The 21,294-nt window shown below is 44.6% G+C and overlaps 2 protein-coding genes and 1 non-coding gene across 3 annotated transcripts in view; 1 reads left to right on the top strand and 2 right to left on the bottom strand.

Moving 5' to 3' along the window:
- Positions 1–455: 455 nt before the first annotated feature.
- Positions 456–21,061, bottom strand: PTCD3 (pentatricopeptide repeat domain 3). The gene is made up of 24 exons (XM_069856509.1): positions 20,685–21,061; positions 18,249–18,298; positions 17,871–17,910; positions 16,933–16,978; positions 16,093–16,161; positions 15,146–15,250; positions 14,620–14,743; positions 13,442–13,560; positions 12,622–12,695; positions 12,222–12,309; positions 12,061–12,121; positions 11,694–11,776; positions 10,902–11,046; positions 9,954–10,004; positions 9,007–9,090; positions 7,502–7,530; positions 7,058–7,161; positions 5,940–6,018; positions 5,758–5,848; positions 4,512–4,597; positions 4,054–4,202; positions 3,196–3,237; positions 1,469–1,627; positions 456–1,155 (listed from the first exon to the last, which is right to left on the bottom strand). Exons 1-24 carry the CDS (start codon positions 21,059–21,061, stop codon positions 1,086–1,088), a joined length of 2,325 nt encoding a protein of 774 aa, XP_069712610.1. The 3' UTR covers positions 456–1,085.
- LOC138720485 (small nucleolar RNA SNORD94) lies at positions 11,843–11,984 on the bottom strand. The gene has a single exon (XR_011337415.1). It is a non-coding gene; the product is annotated as a small nucleolar RNA SNORD94 (small nucleolar RNA).
- The window catches only part of POLR1A (RNA polymerase I subunit A), a 37,664-nt gene continuing 37,372 nt past the window's right edge, over positions 21,003–21,294 (top strand). Inside the window, exon 1 of the mRNA XM_069856508.1 lies at positions 21,003–21,136. Coding sequence (XP_069712609.1) covers positions 21,060–21,136 — 77 coding nt within the window. The 5' untranslated portion in view covers positions 21,003–21,059. The remainder of the gene's footprint in view (positions 21,137–21,294) is intronic.

Raw genomic sequence — 21,294 nt, 5'->3', positions numbered from 1 at the left:
CCTGGAACGAACGCTGCCTCCGAATGGCTTCCCAGCCCCTCCACTCCTGCCAGGTGAGGCACGCTTGACTCAGTTTATTCTATCTGGAGCAGCTGTTGCTTCCCAAACTCATCAAATTATCCCAAAGCTGCTTTCCACAGCAGCAACCCCTTCTCTACCCTGCAGCATCGCATGCATCAAGGGTTTACAAAAAGACAATCACTGCTAACCCTTCCACTGGAACATGGTTTAATCCTCCAGGAACAAGATCTGCAGTGCTTGCTCAAGGTAACTACATCAAAATACATTCAAGCTGCCTCTACAAGCTGAGAACAGCAGCGTGATGGTGAGGGGCACCTGTCTTCCCTGTCACCTCCCCAGCTTTGTGTTCCGAGAGCTCCATTTACTCTTTCAGAGCTGCAGCAGCACTCTGTAATCACCAGGCTTTGCTCAGGGGTTATCAGAGCACAGCAGTGTTCAACATCAGCCATTTATTAGACACAGTCTCCAGCTGTACAGAGGCCAAGATGTAGCTTTTTAACATCTACAGTCCAACACCTCTCCCGGAACACCAAAAGGATGAGGAAAGACACCACAGGTGACAAGTGTGGCATTACTTGCAGTGTTTACATACAGAGTAAACTCAAGTAGTTCATTCAAGTTGGCTTGAAGTTAATTAAATCTGGCACAGGTTTACACTGGAGAAGGCTCAAGAGAAGTCGTCTGCTCAAGCCATCAAGGCCTCATACCTGCTAAGCAGCCCGTGGGAAGTGGCACTGCTCTCCCTGCAGCCCTCCAGCACCTCAGCTGAGCTCTTCATGCTGCACAGAAGGGGCCAGCTTGGGCGAGCCGGGGCGCAGAAAGGTGCAGCTGCTCCAGCCAACGCCACGTTTGAAGTTATGAAGAAGTTTCAACGGAACAGTTTGGGGCTCACTCCAACGAGGACAACATCCTCTTGCCAACCAGGTCCTGGATCAGAATGATCTGAAGTGCTGGGCAGTGCTGCAACACCTCCCAGGAGCCGTCGCTTCAGCAATTCCACGTCTCTCCTGGCATCAAGGCAGCAGCTGCTCCCAATGTTCCCCATAGGAAGGCAAGAGGGACAGCTAGTCGCGGTCACTGTCGCTGTCACTGTCGCTGCTGTCACTGTCTGACTTTATACTCTCCAATGTCTCCCTGCAGATGTAAAGCAGGCCAGTCATCAGTCACCTGTTGTGACTTTTGCTTGAAAAAACATCCAAAACACAGGGTACCCAGCCAGGAAAAGGTTCTGGGAAAGAAAGGTGACAGCAGATCTGAGTGGTGGGTAAGGCTAAACCCTTGATGGAACCCTCCCAGGCAGGATGGATACAGCACAGGATCAACAACTGAGGGGCCATGAGTCTACACAAAGGTACATAGTGAGCAGAGCCTTGGCAGAGAAGCCTTTCCACAGGAATTGCACCCCTCCAACACCCCATCAGCAGTAACACAGAGTACTCAAACTTACTTCTGCTCTTCAGAGAGCTCAAACTCCTTCTCTGTTCTGCTTATAATTCTTTGAGATGAAGGGAGACCGAGGGACACTGCAAGCTTCACCAGCTTAATTGCCTCATCTGGGCAATTGGTTTGTTTAGCACAGGTCAAGAATTCATCCATCACCTGGTCACTGCAAAAGCAAAAGGCAAGGAGAGACTGTTGAGAAGCCCTGGGGTGGCCACTGACTTACAGCAGGTGCTTTACAGAGGGAGAGGAGGCAACATTTTCCCATCCCCCAAGCAGCCCAGTTCTGCTCCTACCGGGATTTTCACACCAGCCTTCACTCTGTACCGAGGCAGTGTGCTTGGAACTCCTGTCCTAGCAGAAAACACTCCTCCTTGAGCAAAAGCAGTGGGCAAAGGTCACTGCTCAGGATAGGGACCCACCCTAGCAGCAGCCTGAATAACCTTTCCCTCTTTCCCATCCTCAAATCGGGCCCTCGCTCTCCCTTACGTGGCTGGCAGTGATACAGGAACAGCGTAACAGCACTTTAAATCAAGGCAGGTGTCGCACTGCCAGAGGCTCTGTGTTGTCCACGGGCGCCTGGAGCTGCTCTGCCAGCTCCATTTCATGTCACACTGCTGGCTCTGCTCCTTAATCCCCTCTAACAGCTGCTGGAGACACCTCTCTTGCCTTTAGCAGGGTAACAAGTCGAGGCTGCAGAGAAGGGGAGAAGGGGGACCAAAAGAGCCTCTGCTCCATTCAGTAAATGGCAGGGAAACTACTAGAAAGTAGAATTCCCTTCACATTCATAACCCATGGCATCCACAAATGATTGGCTACGCCATGATCTCAGAAGGAGAATCCTTCTCATTTCCCTGCTTCCCAAATGGAGACAGCGGCTCCCCAGCTTCCCCAGCCCCAGCGGTGGGAGCGTGCAGAACAGGGCAAGCGCAGAGTGCCAGGAACAGCGGGTTTGGTACAACACCCCCTCCACTGACGCAGGCACCCATGGGGAACAGCGTGTATCTTGATGAAACTGCCACCTCCAACAGCAGATTTCAGATGTTCATTTCTATGAGCACCAAACAGTTGTTTGTTTCGTTTCTTTCTTTTTTTCATGCATTACTATTCCTTAAAAGATGTTTTCTACTCCAAAACCCTGATCAAAGCACACCATTGTAGCCTAAAAAGGGTATCACATATGATTTATGGTTTGAGTTGATAAAGTTCTCTTCAGAAACCCAGACACTTCTGAAACACTTGCTGGCCTCTTCTCCCAAGTGACGGGGGTCAGGACAAGGGGGAATGGCCTCAGCCTCCGCCCGGGGAGGTTTAGGATGGACATTAGGAAAAAATTTTTCATGGAAAGGGTCACTGGGCACTGGAACAGGCTGCCCAGGGAGGGGGTTGAGTCACCTTCCCTGGAGGTGTTGAAGGGATGGGTGGACGAGGTGCTGAGGGGCAGGGTTTAGCGACTGATGGGAATGGTTGGACTTGATGATCCAGTGGGTCATTTCCAACCTGGTGATTCTATGATTCTAATAGCATATTAGAATGTTTGGCACATAGGAAATGCCATGTTCTCAAGGGTCCTGCTAGGACTGGGTTTCTATTGTCAAGTCCATCTGTGGTTGAACCAGATGGCCTTTACAGGTCTCTTCCAACCCAAACCATCCCATGATGCCATAAAAGAAATGTAAAATCACAGCCAAAAGTGAGACTCACTCCTAGAAGTCAGAACCTAAAATTACTCACGTGGGAATCCTACTGATTTGCTTGAAACGCTCCATCATGTTCCTGTTGAAAAGGAAACACCACGATAATAAAAAAAAAACACCAAACCACACCACAAAACATAGGGACAGAGAAGTATTAAGTCTCTTGGATAAGCCCCTTGTGAAACAAAGGCAAGCTCACTGTCATGAAATTATCTTCCTCACAGATGTGAAACAGACCCCATGCCGTATCCTCACAGATGCAATGTGTGCCAGCTAACATATTCTGTGTTAAACTCATTAGCAATCTTAACTAATGCTGAAATACAGTGCAGCTGGTGGCAATTTTACTTTAAAATATTACATATTTCTAGAAGGCCACCTGCCACTTTGTTTGCAACGAATCAGTGCAAGGCAAACAACTGTATCTAACAGAAAACAGCTCAAAATCTTAAACTGGAAACTAGATATTTTAAGCAGTAGGAGTATGTAGGGCAGTAAATTCTAGCTTCTGAAGAGATCTAAAATCATTCGCTTTAGATTTTTAATTGTTTAATTAATCTCCTCAGCAGTTTTAATTCCAAAGAGTTCTTAAAACTAGAGAATCAAATGGGAAGCTGTAGATCAGAGAACTCAGTGCAGTGTTAATCAAACCCTCCCTTGCCAGAAGCAGCCATGTGATACTCTAAACCAGTTGCTACAATAACTTCTAACCCATTTTTAAGACTGACTACTGTAACTTGGTGCCAAGAAAGTTAATAAAAACCCCATCATGTTCCCAGCACGACTTATCCCCTCCCTTCTGCACTAGTATTCCAGCAGTTCTTAGCTTCTGATTTTTGTGACTAAGCCTTGAGTTGCGGTCAGTAAGCCAGAAGCTCAGGACAGCCACACGTACCAAGCATCCTGAGTTCTTCCAGCCCTGGAAAACAACAGAGCGACGTGGCTCAGCGCACTGCCCGTCCATTCCAGCGAGGCCTGCTCCCTCCCAGACTGCTCATGGGCCGCTTTGATATCTTCAGCACACTTGGCAAATGACGCCTGAACCTGTAAAAATATTGTGTAATTAATGCCAAAACCTCTAGAATGAATATACCCTTTTCAGTCCAATTGCTCCTGCAGATCCTAAAGGTCTGCCCTGTATGTGACTGCCTGCTGATGGGAAGTAGTGAATGAATTCCTTGTTTTGTTTTGCTTGGGCATACAGCTTTTCTTATTAAATCGCCTTTATCTCAGCCCATGAGTCTTTGCACTTTTATCACTCTGGTTTTCTCCCCAATCCCAGCAGGGGGAGTAAGCAAGCTGCTGTGTGGTGCTTAGCTGCCTGCTGGCGATAAACCACAACAGCTTCCTTACCTCTTCAGAGTGCTTCTCTCTGCTCATCAAAGACAAGACCTCTTCCAACAGGTCCTGTCTCCTACTAAAGCCCAGCTGTTTCATATCTGTTTAGAGAAAGGCAGCAGTTAGTAGGTGTGACTCGTACCCCCTGCTTTTAACTCCTGGTAACATGGCGTAACTAATATAATTTTTAAAGCAAAGAGCCATTCTCTTTGACCGAGTGGGTCACGTATTAGTTCCCTTTCCTGTCTTCAGGGAAACCAAGGACATGAACCAAATGCATTTCTTCTTGCCCTCCCTGCCAACCTCAAGTCAACACCAGGCTGACTTATTCCCCAACTTAACGGCCTTCAAGATCCCAGGCACCTGGCCAACCCGGTGCCTGGGATGATGACCCTGTCACAGAACTGGGAAGGGAACAAGACACAGAGCACTGCCTATAAAATCAAGCAGTTACAGGTTCAAAGTGGGAACTTGGAGTTGAACTGCTGCTGGACAGTGAGACTCATGACCCTCAGCGGCCAGGGACATCTCCACAGTCATCTGCTTCCCCAAAAGACTGAGTGGTGACTCGTATTCTTTCATGGTTTTTGAAGGTAGATTATGATTTTTACATCGATACAGCAAACCAAGCTGTATCAGCAAGATTTGACCCAATGTGCAGAGGGTCCAGGTGATTGAAACCATAAGCTAAGTGGTGCTGTAGAATTCTGTAATACACTACTTAAAAAAAATGTATGACACTGATCCTGCTTATGGAAATCTTGTGCTACTCCAATTCCTATCCGAAGCTAATCATAAAGTCTTGCTAATAAAGCTTTAATTTTAACTACAACTTAGCACTGTCATCATTCTGCAAAGGATCCCTTAAAGAACATGTCTGTCCCCTCAGTGATGGTGACAGTAGGATATTTTCTGTGTGTTAAAACCTGTAGTTGCATCTTCTCAAGAGACAAAGACTAGGCGAAGAATTGAAATGAGCTAAACCTGGGCTGTTAACTCTCTGGTAAGCATTCAGTTTTCCCAAACCCTGACATTTAACTGTGACACAGCCACGATCTCTCCTGCCTGTGCTCTCCTGCCTGTTCTGCTTTTCTCCAATACAGCAACCCCACCACTGCGTTAAGGAACAATGTCTCTCAGAGCAAAGCATCTTATCATGACTATTCCGAGTGCCGAGAAGTTTCCCAGCTACCTGTCGCGTTGCATTCCTCCTGACTTTCACCAACCAAAATGCCCACAGAGCCATGTAACTATCACTAACCTTCCCAGATGGAAGGAATTGCTTCCAATTGGTTGGCTGCATCCAGTGCTTGAAGGAGGTCCAATATATTATTAGGAGTTGGATAGAAGACCTGATAAGGAAGAGAACGACTTCAGTAAACTGCAACTGTTCCATTTCCCACGTTAAAGCTTTGAAGCTTGCTTACCCTAATACACACTTACCGAAAGAGACATTTCTTTGTACCACTTCAACACAACATCAATTTGTTCCATCATACACAACAGTGAAAAGAATTTTGACCTACAGGAGAGGAAGGAGTTCTAATTCAGTACTGATTAAAAAACCAAACTGCACAGAAGCACCAGCAAGTGATGGATCAGAGCTGTACTGCAGATCATGGAAATGTCACTGTAAGACTGCAATACTCCATAATTAAAAAAGCAGTAGTGTTTTTTGTGAGAGAACACTGACATTGTGTAATTGGCAGAATTAGTAAGAGCCAGACCGCTGCATTTTAAAATCCCTAAACAATGCAATTTCCCTGCCTGACACCAGGTTTGACGTATACGAATCTCTCAAATGCAACCTCTGGTTAAGAACCACTTTAAGAACTAAACCAACCTGGTTACTTGTGCAAGTTCACAATACAAACCTGCAATCCTGATCCAGTGTGCTACATAGGAAAAATATCTTAATTAATTTCCATTAATTTCCCTTGATTTATTTACAGCTTAAATGAGTTCAGTTCACAGGGATGACCCCAGCCCTGAAAACTTATTTTGATTATAACTATTTTTCATTAATTCACTGGATCATCTCTACTTCCAATGCCTAAATAGACTTTTCTTCAAACTAGCATGCTCCAAGTACTTAATCATGTTTCGTGACTGTAGCACTTAATGACATTGGTAAAGATGCTTCATATGCTATGATTATAGTGTCAAATAGTGCAACTATGTGGGAGTTTGGTGCCTAAATACACCTGCTATGTCACAGCCTCTTTCTACAACACCATGCAGAGAGCTAGGTCTGACCTGTACGCTATTTTGTTGTTACCTCCTGAGCAGACAACAGGACTGTAGAAAACACAACCGGTTGGTATAGTTGTTGGTTGAGGATTAAACTAAAGTGATGATCCAAGACAGTTTATTTCAGTTCAGGCAAGTCCACAAACTGAAAATCCTAAGCAATCACCACTCTTAAGAGGGACTCAGTTCCCAAAACACACAATAATCAACTAGCTCATGTTCAAAGCATTCTTCTGCACAATGTTTGAATCCTAGATTGTATTCAAATTGACAACACACAAGATGCTGAATGTAAGCTGCCCTTCACTCACCAGTAGGCATTTAAGCGATCTATGTCCAAGAATTTCCAGTTGTCTCCTTTCTCCATTGCCTTATTTAACCGATAGGCGAGCTTGATATCCTTAAGATCACAGCACTGCAATAAACCAGTCAGATTTTAAAGCTACCAAATAGACAGACTTAATACATCCCTCTGAGACTTTCACAAAGGTACAAAATGTAATGAGCTGACAGCGAACATTTCTAAGAGGATGCAGTGACTGCCAAGGCATTTTATTTAGCCGAGATAAATGTGCTGCTCTCCCAGTGTGGAAGAGCTTTGTAATGACTCCTCCTGGTGCAGAGGCTGCCTGACCACTGCAGCGTCACCAGCCAATTTTGAAACAGCTGGAGATGTTACAGAAAAATAAAGGAAAATTAGGGGGTCATAACAGGAGAGCTCAAACCAATTTTGACTGCAGGGAGGAGGTACTTACCACTTGCATAGCAGTGGCAAAAAAGTTGGCTGAAAGAGAGAAAATGGAGTCTGTTAGCCTCAGACAAGGAGAAACAAAGCAGCTCATTAACCCAGCCTCCCTAAGGACAGGCAGGACACGTTCCATTAGAAAGCTGACTTTGCACCTCTGTTTGACAATGTATTTTATACGCAGACTTCAGTGTGTTTTTAGTTTTGCTAGCCAGTGCTCTGGAGACAACTACACTGCTGCGCTTTTGGAGACAGATTTAAGGAGATACATTCTCATTTGATACAAAACAGCATTATTTGTATAACAGGTAGGCTATAAAAAAAGGCAGCCTCATCACTCACCCTCTCTATCACCAGGTTGGAAGAGACCCACCAGATCATTGAGTCCAACCATTCCTATCAAACACTAAACCATGCCCCTCAGCACCTTGTCCACACGTCCCTTAAACACCTCCAGGGAAGGTGACTCAACCCCCTCCCAGGGCACTGGAACAGGCTGCCCAATCACCCTTTCCTTGAAAAGTTTTTTCCTAATGTCCAGCCTAAACCTCCCCTGGTGGAGCTTAAGGCCATTCCCTCTCATCCTGTCCCCTGTCACTTGGGAGAAGAGGCCAGCACCCTCCTCTCCACAACCTCCTTTCAGGGAGTTGTACAGAGCAATGAGGTCTCCCCTCAGCCTCCTCTTCTCCAGGCTAAACACCCCCAGCTCTCTCAGCCGCTCCTCATAAGGCCTGTTCTCCAGCCCCCTCACCAGCTTTGTTGCTCTTGTCTGGACTCGCTCCAGAGCCTCAACATCCTTCTTGTGGTGAGGGGCCTGAAACGTCAGACACCAGAAGAGATGCTGAACAAAAATGACCATGAATGCTGCTGAGCCTCTGGAGGTAAGAGTGCAGAGAGCTTTGATAACAAGCTAGCCTCCAGCCTGAGAAAATTCAACATCAGTGGCAAAGCCAAGAAGGCATGGAAACAACAACAGTGGTCACGAGGAGCTGGGAAGGAGAAGAACAGCTGTGCAAATTTTTATGAAGGACTTGCAGGACTGTTGTTGACATTTCACTATGGTATAAAGATGAGCTTGTAAAAATAAACTTGGTCTTAGCTTGAAATGATAGCAGAGTCTGTGTGTCTGTTAAGACACCACCAACCTACTTTAGACACCACCAACTTCAGACTGAAGTTGCACCAACCAAGATCTGAAGACCTTCCTGGCACTGGAATCCATCCTTTTTGTCTCCAAAGGGCAGGTGCTCATATAAGCTGCCATATAAGCTTCATATAACCTTCCCTGGAGGTGTTTAAGGCACAGGTGGATGAGGCTAAGGGGCGTGGTTTAGTGATTGATAGGAATGGTTGGACTCGATGATCCGCTGGGTCTCTTCCAACCTGGTGATTCTATGATTCTATAAGCGAGCTGCATGCTTTCTTTCTAGGGGAATAGAACTCCTTGACATTTCCTAGGTACTTTTTCATCCAGGCTTAAACAATGCAGATCGACAGATATATTTAAATCCATACCGTCATGAGGGTCCTGGGGAGTGAAGCTTTTACTTTCAACGTGATCCAGTATCTCAGAAAAGATGCCTGATGGGTAAACATCAGCTGCAGGACAAACAGACAAGCAACATCACATCTCAGTTGTATCCTGCACTTCATTAGTAAAAAGCCTCTGCCTGCAAATATACTATGGAAGTGGAAACAAGCACCATGATTCTAAACAAGTGTCAAGACTGCTTTTTGTACTACTTCGTGGGGATTCTGCACCAGCAGCAATTTTATTTGCACTAAAATTTGTGCCACTATAGCCAGAAATCCACAGCACAACAGGGCAGATTAAGAAAGACAGAAGTACTTTCTAGCAAGGAATCTAACAGGCCCTCAAGTTTGTTAGAATGTGGCACTAGGAAAAGTAATGCAATTCATAAAAGAAAAAAATACCCCAAAGAGCAGTTCCTCCACTATTGTTTTAACACTGCATCTATTCTAGACTACTCTGTCTATTCTCTTCCTGTGTCCAGTTTTTTTGGCTAAAGGGCCTTCAACAGTTGGGCTCCTGCCTTCTAACACAGCTCTATTTGAAGATGGCTCCAATGCACAGACTGCTGTATAAAAACAGAATCCCTGTGTAATTTCTTCTCTGTGAGTGGCATAGCCTATGAAATCACATGTTGTAGCCTGATCCAGCTGAGCAGCATTTGTTCTTTAGCTTTATCAATTTCTGGCTACAAATGGAAACAGGTTTTCTTTCCAGAAACACAAGGACTCTTCCCTTCCTGTTAGAGATCTTGATACTCTGCAGCTTTTTCCTCACCCAAGCAGAAGCAGATTGCACAGGTAACATTAAGGTTGCATAGGTAAGTTGTCTTTTGATCCATAAATGAACTGCCTTCACCTATGATATTTGGAAAGCATTTAAAGCAGTGTTAAACAGGACACATTGATGTACAAGTTGATGTTGCACGTACCGCCTCTATAAAATATACAGAGAAGATGTTCATACGTTGCAAGGCTAGGCTCTGAAAAGCAAAAATACTGAAGTTACTTTGACATTCTTGGCTGAGCTTTATGTCGAGTTCTAATTCACAGTCCCCAGCCCTTCCAGTCAGGGATCACGCATAGATCTACTCTATCAGTTCTCTCCCTGCCCACCCTAACACTCCACTAGACCTCACGTACAACTAGGATAGATGATGTCTGAGGGCAAATAACCAGCTGAAGAGCTTCCCTGCCCTAAATTGAGAGCATAAATATTTTGTAACTAATACTTTTCCATTCTTCTCATGAAACTATCACGGTATCAGATCAGTTGTGCAAATAGCCCCCATTTTTGCAATGTTTATTTGACATCAAAACCATCAACTAGATCAAATGCTTTTTTCCTATAGATACGTAGATATACAAACCTGAACTGGCTTGGGTGGCTTGTGAAGTAAATCTCCCTGATCTATGGGGCCCTAACAGACTCAGACAATTGCTGCAAATATATATTCACACTATTCCTGCAGCAATATTGCAGCAAGGATCTAGCTGAGAACATCTACAGACCAGGACACCCCCTCCATTGTATACAATTCAATTTAAAATCCATAGCCACTGGCTTGCTGAGTGGTCACAGCTTAGTAGTTACACATTTCTTATTTCTCTTACAAAAGGAAATAAACAGTGAAGCTGAAGATCCCACAGTGAGAAACAACTTTTTTTTTCCACAACCCCCTTGACTAAGATTTGGTTTGGGTTGGAAGGGATCTTAAAGATCATCCAGTTCCAGCCCCCCTGCCATGGGCACAGACACCTCCTACTAGACTAGGATGCTCTTCCCTGCAACTAGGCATCACTGTTGTTTGCTGCTGAACTCTAAAGTTAACTGTTCTGGAGGTGGCAGTAGAATAGAACAAACATTCTGGTCCTCTTACCTATATCAAGTGCTTCCATTTCCTTTATTACTGATGAAGACATCCTTCTGCCTACACCACCACATCTTTTCAGAGTCTTCAGTAAAGCATTAAAAGTTAGCAGGTTTGGTTGCACTTTCTGTTGAGCCATGTGATTCAGGAAGACCTTAAATAAAATCCCAATATTCTTAGTGCTTCGCATGTTATGGATCACAGTTCTGCTTTCAGATAGGTAAACATGCATTTCCTCAACCTAATCCTCCTCATCCCCTTCAAGCCAATGACTCTACCACAACTGATCACTTAAGGGAGTACCATCTAATTTTTAAATAATTTGACCAAAACCCAAAACTACAAAGTTACATCAGATTAGATCTTGGAGAACTATGTCTAGAACACCAAGGACATTTATAAATTTGCATACTATTTTTCCTTAACGGAATATGTCAGTAGAACTGGAGCCTCTTGTGCTCCCCCTCAAAACTCTATTTCCACCACATCAACACGAATTACAAATCAGAGAGTTTTTATTGATTGTTATTATCTCCCAGCATAATTTCTTGGCTACTTTCTCTCCAGATAGTTCCTGGATCAGGTATACTCTTACAAGGCAAGTGCGAGGCTGGATTTTCTATTTTCCACTCCTCAACAGTTAGTTTGTATGTTTAAACTGGTGCCCTTCCTTTGCAGCAGATATTAGTACCTTCACACAAAGCTGTTTTTAGTCTTCCAAGAACTGCAAAATTCTACTCAAAGCAGACATGGCCCCTGCACTCTTACCCCTTCCTCCATCTCTTTTGTTCTGCTCCTTACCTTGGCTAATTCCCATCTTTCTAAGAACTTCTCCTTTAGATGTGGGACTGCTGTAATCAGTGCATTGAAGGTGTGCACATCAGCTGGAAAATGCAAGATAATTCATTGTAACTGACAAATACATTCTACAGAAAACAGTTTGTTCTTACATGGCTCAGTTTTTGGCGAAGTCTCATGCAAGCCTGCTTCCAGTGAGCCGGCCACATGCCAGCTGCACTGAAATAAACAGCTTGCATTCAGCTCCCATGATCCAGCTGAGGTCCGTACCCCTGCGCCAATCATCATTGCCATGAAACAAATATTCACATACCCAACAACGGGTTGCAGCCACTTAGAAGACCAGAAGTCAAAACCAGGAGACACTCACCCTTGTGTCTTCCATTCAGCAAATCCATGTACATGTCATAGGCTTTAGCAGAAGCCCCATGCTGCAAAAGCCAGAAAACCAACAAAAATAAATAATCTCTAGGACAGGGTGAGATTTCACAAGCTGAAAAAAGTCCTCTCAGCACTGCAGGACAACTGTACCTTCACCATTCCACGGATCATTGTGCAGTAGGAGTGTGCATTCCTCTCTGGCATTATCTTAAATATCCTTTCAGCATTGTTGTTCTCCCTAGAATCAATGAACAAGCTGAATGTTAAAGAACTCAATAAAAGGCACCTTCAGGAAAAGGATTTAACCTGTAGAATGAAATACTAGGCTGTACTCCCAAGGGCAAGCATTCAGATATATTGTGATACTTTGAGCTATTCTACAATCACTTACTAGGTTTCCATCAGCACTTTGAAAGATTAGTAAACACAGACGTATTTAAGCAGTAACACCTGCAAGTATGGGATGCTAAGAAGTCCTGAAGTCTGTTTATAACAAGAATGCACATGCATAACGCACTGAATACAAGAATATGGGCAACACTTTCCATACCTCCATCTAGAGCCAGGTAACTGTGAACCTCTTCGGAACTGTTTCTTTGGAGCCTTCTCCTCCGATTCATTCGCCTGGAGAGATTTTTCCAGAATTAAGTTTCTCAAGAGTTCCAAGTTATAATTAAAAATCAAATGATATGATCTGGTACAACACAGAAGTTCAGCAGTGATTTATATGCTACTAAGGGTGTTTTATAACAGGTTACATTAAAAGAACATCTATTCTAATCTAGCTATTGCTTCCTGAATACTAAGAGTACTCTTTATATTATTAAACATATCAACAAAGTAAATTGTGTGCATTTGTGGAGTTGGTGGGAGTCATTAGGCTACAGCGCATACTCTGTAAACCCCTTTGTCCCTTAATAGTCTTCCCCAGGACAGGTATTGTGCAACATATCTACTACTGTACCCTGCGATGTGACACTGAGATCCCACACGGAGCCCCCTGCTTCACTGAGATCTAGTTAACATGCTTCAGACTGGAAGAAGATTAACCAGGTGATCTACGCTAGAGGTCCTCTTTGCAGACAACTATAAAACCAAAACTGTCAGTGAGAAACAGTTATTTAAACACAGTTCAGAAGAACTAAAGGCAAGACAGGGTTCCAGCTACTAAGTTCAGCATTATGGATATTACTTTTGCTACTTGGTCAGACACAAAATTTTTATAGGGGCTGTATCTCTAGAGAATGTTGGCTGCATTTGACTCGCCTCACACCGTCTTCCACGCAGGCAGCTACAATATAAAAACCTTGACATCACCTTGATCCACTACATTTGAAATAAATAAACAGAGATCAACAGTGTTTTCATACCCCTGGTTCTTCCAAATCCTCCTTTTCTTCTTCTTTTTTTTCTGGAGTTGATTCTTCATCTCCATAGAAGCATAACAAATCCAAAAGGCTGTTTGTGGTCTCCAGAGATACAGGTGTACCTGCGGAAAATAAGAATGTATAACAATTGCATAGAAAGTAAAGAAAACACCATCCTACAGCTGTAGCACAAACTTCCAAACACAGTGTTATGCCACTTTGTTCTCTTTCAACATACAGGTATTCTCTAGCAAGTCTGTATAACCTGGGTGTGACACTAATACTTCCACAAAACCATTTACAGCAGGACACAATTTTAACACTGAACTAATACATATGTTTTTCTATTGAAGCCAAAAGGTAGAGTTTTCCTGAGCAAGTGGGAGAGGGAAGTGGCAGCCAGCATCCAAAACTGAAGCAGCACAAGACTAACAAAACATCTGAAATTTCTACTGCTTTTCGTAACTACTCCAAGGATACACCCTGCTGTGAAGAACACTTTGTGTGTTTAAGTTCCTATGAAACAATTTAAAACCAAGAAAAGAAAAGAACTATTTGATGGAATCATTTCCTTTCCATCTTGTGGCTGATACGAGAACATTTTGCCTTCTCAGCAAATATTCAAAGGTTGCACAGTTACAGTTTTCTGTTGCTTCCTTCTCATTCACCCATGACAGAGATAGGGTCCAAATTAACGAAGAACCAAGAAAGACTCGTTTATTGGGGGCAGGCCCGCCAAAGGGGCACTCAGCTGGTGTGCCTACCAGTCCAACACTGCAGCAGAACACTCAGCACAGGTGTATCTTATACCAACCAATGTGCTACTGCACAAAAGCCTTTGCAGACAGAATGGTATCACCCAGTCACATAGCAACTGCCCATAATTAGACCTGCTCTAGTGCATTATAGTTGTTACACTTTGGAAGAGAAGAAAAAATCCTCAACACCAGATCACCTGCTGCTTGATCAAGAAATTATTTGTTCTCCTTACCACCAAAGTGACTGCCAGATAAGATAAGGAGGGCCCAGTAATTCTGAAGAACCACTTCACCAGGACAGTCAGTTGTGAAAGGCAGTGACATAGTCATGAAATAGTCTCTATAGCCTGGGCCAGCTCCTAAAATATTTGTGGCACAATTTAAGCACAGGTCCACCAAGCAATCTGGCAGGTGACCACATACCTGCTTGTATGAGCTGATCAAACAGGTCCACAGAATCTTTCACCTTTCTGAGGTGGATACGCTCTTTCAGAGCTTCCTCACTCACTCCTTCAATCTGAGGTTTAAGAAGCTCAGGCATCAAGCACTAAAAGCAAAGCACAAGTTAGACACAAGCTCAAACCCCTAAACCATTGCTAAAATACTACCCAAGCATCCTTACTCTTCACCCAGTACAGTGCTTGGATAATTTCCTGACCCTCACAGCAGTCCTCTCTGTGAAGGACAACACACCCTGATCTCACTTTCATGCTAATAAGTCAACATCTAAACAACATTTATTTTCTTGCTTTTATCTAAAGAACCTGATATGATATTGAATTCCCAAAGAAAAATGTTCACTTCAGAAATGTAATAGACATACAGCACTGATTTCACAGCTGTCTGCAAAACAGTACACAAAATTATCCTTTTATGTTAGTTTTGAACCAGTCTGAGAATTGATTTCACTACGTGACAAAGCATAATGAAAACAAAAAACAAAGCTTACTGGTACGTTTGGCTCTGCGAAAGTCTTGTCAAAATAATGAGGAAAATGCTGAATGATGTATTTTGCAGCATTTCTCCCAGACTCCTTTGACAATGAAAACAAACGCTGCATAGGAATGAGAGAGAACACAACGAAGAAAAACACTCCATTAGCAGGCTGAGAGCAAGGAAAAGATTTTCATAGCACTGAGCATTCTGATGGGATCAAACTAAACTTGCATGAGATATCATTCCAGATAAACATCCCCGTATTTATGTCAATGTAAGGATGTCTATTCTTTAAATGGGACTATTATTTACTTACCTGTTACTCAGTCACAGGACAAGGTTCTATACCAAACATCTGAAATGCTGCAGTACTATCTAAAGCTCAAAACCACCTCTCTCTCTCTCCAGATATGGCACACAGATATTCGTCTCCCTGACTGTCAATTCCAAGCACCATCTGACTCCTATAAACCTCTTTTTCTTAAGTTCTAAAGTCAGATCCTTTGTCGTTTCCTTTAAAACTCTTCACATATGATAGCTGCCTCCAGCCTTCTCAGTGGCTTCACCTCCGGTATGCAGGACTGAAGTTCTCTCCTAGCTGTATCACTCATTTGTGAAAACGTATCTCAGCTCCCAGTCATCTCTGCCTACTCTCTAATTAACATAACAAAACAGCTCCTTCTTGCCCTTATTTCAAGTTCTTCTTTCTCCTGCCTCTGTTTCACGCTCTTTCCTATGATGCAAAGATAACATCAAAGGAAGATTCCGTTTCACTAGCATCTCAACACTACTATTACCACATATCTAAGTTACCAAATGGCTGCTCTGTGATACAATTAAAATTCCTGGGGCTTGGCCAGAACAGTAAACTGATACAGTAGCCTGCAATTAAGAGTTTTCATACCTTACACAAAAGGGGTGAGGGGGGAAGCTATCAATGATTTGAAAGAAAATACTTACAGCATTGGCTGCATTTTTGGGCAGAAGGAAAGGGTCATCCTGGAACATATAATGAGCAGCAGTAGGATCCTATAGAAAGCAGAATACAGGATTGAAACACTGAGCATAAATAAGTACACAGGCATGCTGTAGGCATCACACTGCCTCATGGCATTCAAAGTACAATGAACGCTTCCATCACAACCAACACCCGATGCCCGTTTTATGTAAGTTCCTCTTATTCAAAAGGGTTTGGAAATAGCTTAAGCAGCATTCCATTATACACACACACATGCAGGCTAACACAGTGACAACAAAATGGGGAGCAATAAGAGCCCTGCAAAGCATGAAGGACCCCAACTGGAACAATATCAGAGAAGCTGACAGGATTTGCAGGATCAAATTCAATTTCCATTAGACATGACAGACAGGATTAAAGAATGGCACCACTGTCTTTATAGTTGCTGTTTAGCAAAGAGCAGACACTCATTGCTCTTTACAAGGCTGATGCTCTGGACAGAGATTGGGAATAGGGAGTCTGGATTGGGAAGATGAACTACTAAAGGAACTTGCTCCTGCTGTTAGCAAAAGTCTTATCAAAGTATTCCAGCTTTTACTGGTAGTTGCAGCTGTCTCCTAGCACTATAATGAGGCTTTAAATACAGCAAAGCTCATTTAGCCAAAAAAAAACCAAAAACAAACAAAAAAAAACCCCAAAAACCAACCCCAAAACCCTGTAAAAGAATGGATGTAAAAGCCCCATCTTTCATTTATGGCCAAAGTACAAGTGAGAGCCTCCAGAGTGCAAGGCTACTACTGCACGAGCTGGACAACTTGAACCTATTTCCAGGATCTACTTACCCTGTTCACTGTAGAAGCCAAAGTCTGAAGAACTGCTAGCTTATCCCTAAACATAAGGAGACTTTGATTAATACTGCATTGCAGACTTTGAACATTATGCGTTACACTGTATGGAGAACAAGCACAAGATTATCCTGGCTATAAGGATTTTCAGTTCTAGGAAATAATAGATCTTGCTGCAATTAGAAACATACTACTTTTTGCAAGGAAAGGGACGCAGAAATAATTCCATGGAATGCTCCTCTCGGAGCCCCTTAAGACTAACCCTTCTCTAATGGATGGATACATGAGTCCCTCTCCAAGACAAGTCTTGGGAGATAAAAAGCACAAATCAAACTAAACCTAACCTAGATTTCAGGACTATTATGTCTGTGGATCCTTAAGACTCTGGTTGTGTTTCAATCAAACATGGAAAGCCCACTTGAAGTGTTCTGGTGAAGGCTGTCTTACTTTAGATTTACAGGTAGACACCTTCTGGCTATAAACTTCAGTTTTGCTGCACAGTCAGGCAATTTCACCTGAAGTGCTTCCAACAAAACAGCTCTTCTTCAGCTGCGCAATTTCTGAACAGGATTTATGCAGCCAGTTACCAATGGCCAAGCTTATTTTGCTGAAAAAAACCCACAACTGTGTGTAGACAGCCAAATGAACTTGATTTCTAGTGAATGTCATCTTTTAGAAAAAAACAGAATTATGCTTAAAAATGCAAGCCTTTAAGTGCTTTTCAAAGAAAGGTTCAGGAACAAAGTGCACAAACTCTGCACAGACAGTAAGAGTCTCCCAGAGCTCCTTGTCAGTAGGAAAGCCACTGGTGGGACATTAAATCAGGAATACAGCAACCTAAATTTACTTTTTCAGCTTTGGTGAACAGACTACATTTAGCTGTCTAACAATGATTTTCTTCCAGGTCAAGAGATATTCTAGCAGTAAACACTCACCAGGTTTTCTTTCGTGGGAGCACAATTTCTTCTGGAGTAACTATGAGAAACAACATTAAAATTGTTATTAGAAACAAACAGATGCCCAAGAATAAAATCTTGACCTCATGAAAATCAATCCTTTAGCCTGATGCAGCTGAAAGAGCAGTGGGACACGTGACGGAACTGGAAAACTCAGTTCATGCTCTTGGAGCACAAAGCTGGTTGGCAGAAAGGGTCATCAAGTTAAGCCAGGAAATCTCTGCACGTTAAAGACAAGGGGAAAAAAAGACAATCCAAGAAGGGGAAAGAGGGCATCAATCTCTTATTTATCTCCTGATACACAGTGTCATTTGGAGATTAAAAAAACACATGCAAGAAACTAGTAAGACATGATACCTTCTGAATTGTCCACGGTCTTTCCAAGAGCTGTAGTACTCGAAGAGCACCTGTAAACCAAAACAATTTTAAATTTACAGTACTTGCATTAATACAGTGAAAGTAGATTAATGCAATACTGTACTACAGGTTCTGACCTGTAATTAATTAAAATGTTAATGGGAAAAAATAACAAAATAACTGGGTGTGTTGCACTGTTACTAACTCCAAGTTATTATCATTAAGCTTGTATTTGATGCTTCTGTTAAAGCCCTAAACCCGAGAGACAGTAAGTTACATGAAGAAAACCAAACTATGTATAGTCTGCGATCCTTTATTTTTGGGGCTGTTATAGCTTTAGTTTTCACGAATTATTGCATAACCGCAGCTGTAGAAAAATAGCCACACAAACTTCTTTCTGCTCTGCATCGCAAGGCAACTGTTTTGTGCTTAGTTCAGGACACAGCTCCAAGTCTTTCTTAAAATTGCTCATATTTTACTGCTTTTAACCCAAATAAAAGCTCACTTGAGAATGCTTTTTATTTTTTCTCTCCCTCAAGAAGCAATCTAACACTAAAACTTCACTGCAACTCTAGCGTTTACATATGGTTCCACACTGACCTTGACCCCAAGGGAGCTGCTTCTTAACATGCATTCATACTTCTGCTTTAGAGAGGTACTGCAAAAGTCTAGCTCTTCCTATACGTCACATGAACATAGTAGGTATGATTTTCTCATCACAGATGTGAGTTCTATTTTACCTATGAAGAGTACCCAGTGAAGACCGACCTCTTCATCCGAGGTGTACCCTGAAAGCAACTGCCCTCTTCATAGAGCCATAGAATGGTTTGGATGAGAAGGAACCTTGAAGATCACCCAGTTCCAACCCCTCTGCCATGGGCAGGGACACCTCCCACCGCATCAGGCTGCTCAAACCCCCATCCAACCTGGACTTGAACACCTCCAGGGATGGAGTATCCATGACTTCTCTGGGCAACCTGTGCCAGTGCTCCAAAACCCTCAGAGGAAAAGAACTTCTTCCTAATGTCTGATCTAAACCTCCCTTCTTTCAGCTTAAACCCCTCACCCATTATCCTATTCCTGCACTCTGTGATAAAGAACCCGTCCCCAGCTTTCCTGCAGCCCCCTTAAAGTACTAAAAGGCTGCTATAGGGTGGCCCCACAGCCTTCCCTCTCTAAACTGAAAAAACTCAACTCTCTCAGCACATCCTCCTATGGAAGGTGCTCCAGTCCTCTAACCATCTTCGTAGCCTCCTCTAGACTTGCTCTAACAGATACATGTCCTCCTAGCGCTGAGGAGTCCAGAACTGAACGCAGGCCTCTTCATGGAATGGCTTGGCTTGAAAGGGACCTTAAAGATCACCCAGCTCCAACCCTCAAATCTTCATCAGCTTTTTTAAGGGATTCGGATCCAGGACTCCCTTTTAACAGCTCAAACTCGCTCCGGGGACGGTTATACGCTGCACAGCTCCACGAAAGTAGAGAAAATGGCATAAGGTATAACAAGGCCAAATGCCTGGTCCTGCACTTGGGGCACAACAACCCTATACAGTGCTACAGACTAGAGTAAGTCTGGCTGGAAAGCTGCCTGGAGGAGAGGGACCTGGGGGTGTTGGTTGACAGCGACTGAATATGAGCCAGCAGTGGCCCAGGTGGCCAAGAAGGCCAATGGCATCTTGGCTTGGATCAGAAACGGCGTGACCAGCAGGTCCAGGGAGGTTATTCTCCCTCTGTACTCGGCACTGGTGAGACCGCTCCTTGAATCCTGTGTTCAGTTCTGGGCCCCTCACCACAAGAAGGATGTTGAGGTTCTAGAGCGAGGAGGCTGGTGAGGGAGCTGAAGAACAGGCCTCATGAGGAGCGGCTGAGAGAGCTGGGGTTGTTTAGCCTGGAGAAGAGGAGGCTGAGGGCAGACCTCATCGCTCCCTACAACTACCTAAAAGGAAGTTGTGGAGAGGATGGTGCTGGCCTCTTCTCCCAAGTGACAGGGGACAGGACGAGAGGGAATGGCCTCAAGCTCCTCCAGGGGAGGTTTAGGCTGGACATTAGGAAAAAATTTTTCACAGAAAGGGTCATTGGGCACTGGAACAGGCTGCCCAGGGAGGTGGTTGAGTCACCTTCCCTGGAGGTGTTTAAGAGACAGGTGGACGAGGCGCTGAGGGGCATGGTTTAGTGCTTGATCGGAATGGTTGGACTCGATGATCCGATGGGTCTTTTCCAACCTAGTTATTCTATGATTCTAAGACACCCTCCCCCGCCATGCCACCCCGGCCATGCCCGCGGCTGTGGACACCAGCGCGCATGCGCACTGCGCCCGCGCGCCCTCTCGCACCTCAGCCCCCCGCCCTTTACAGGCCTGACCCTCCCGCTGACCCCTTCGCGGCGCCCCCACGGGGCCCTTCCCGTCCCTGCACTGAGGGAACAGCAGAGCCTTACCGGTAGCGCTCTCTCCTCCCACCCTGCAAGCAGCACCTCCTGCTCAGCGACACCGCTTGCTGCCAAGAGCCAGCGCCGAGCCTCCGCGCCGCCATCCCCGCACCGGCGCGGTGCGCTCTGGGAAGGAGGGCGGTACCACTCTCGCGGCTTGAAGGGGAGGCCACCCCTTCGCAGTGATGGTACAGCCCGACCCCTCGTGGTGTGCCCTGGGAAGGAGGGCGGTACCACTCCCGTGGGAGGGGGGGGACGCTGCCCCTCCGCTGTGATGGTACAGCCCGGCCCCGCCCTCCGACCACGCGTGGTGCTGCCCGGGGCGCAGAGGCTGCGGCCGAAGGGAGAGAGCAAGGGTCGGCCCGAGAACATCCCTCCTGCATCATGAAGCCACCGAAGATGGTGCCGTGGCGGCGGCTGGTTGGCGTCTCCTTCGGGATGTACACGGCCGAAGAGATCAGGTGAGGAGCCACGGCGTGCGGTGGGTTGTCGCCTTCCGTAGCCCTATGGTTGCTGCTGGGGACTGCAACTCCCGGCGTGCTTTGCGCCGGACTGTGGGGGTCTGGACGGGTGGTAGTCGCGTGGCATGCTGGGACATGTAGTCCAGCTGCGCCTTTAC

Source organism: Phaenicophaeus curvirostris, chromosome 4 (genome assembly GCF_032191515.1).
Source record: "Phaenicophaeus curvirostris isolate KB17595 chromosome 4, BPBGC_Pcur_1.0, whole genome shotgun sequence".
NCBI lineage: Eukaryota > Metazoa > Chordata > Aves > Cuculiformes > Cuculidae > Phaenicophaeus > Phaenicophaeus curvirostris.
Note: the sequence above shows the minus strand (reverse complement) of the source record. Positions and strands in the feature narration are given on the sequence as shown.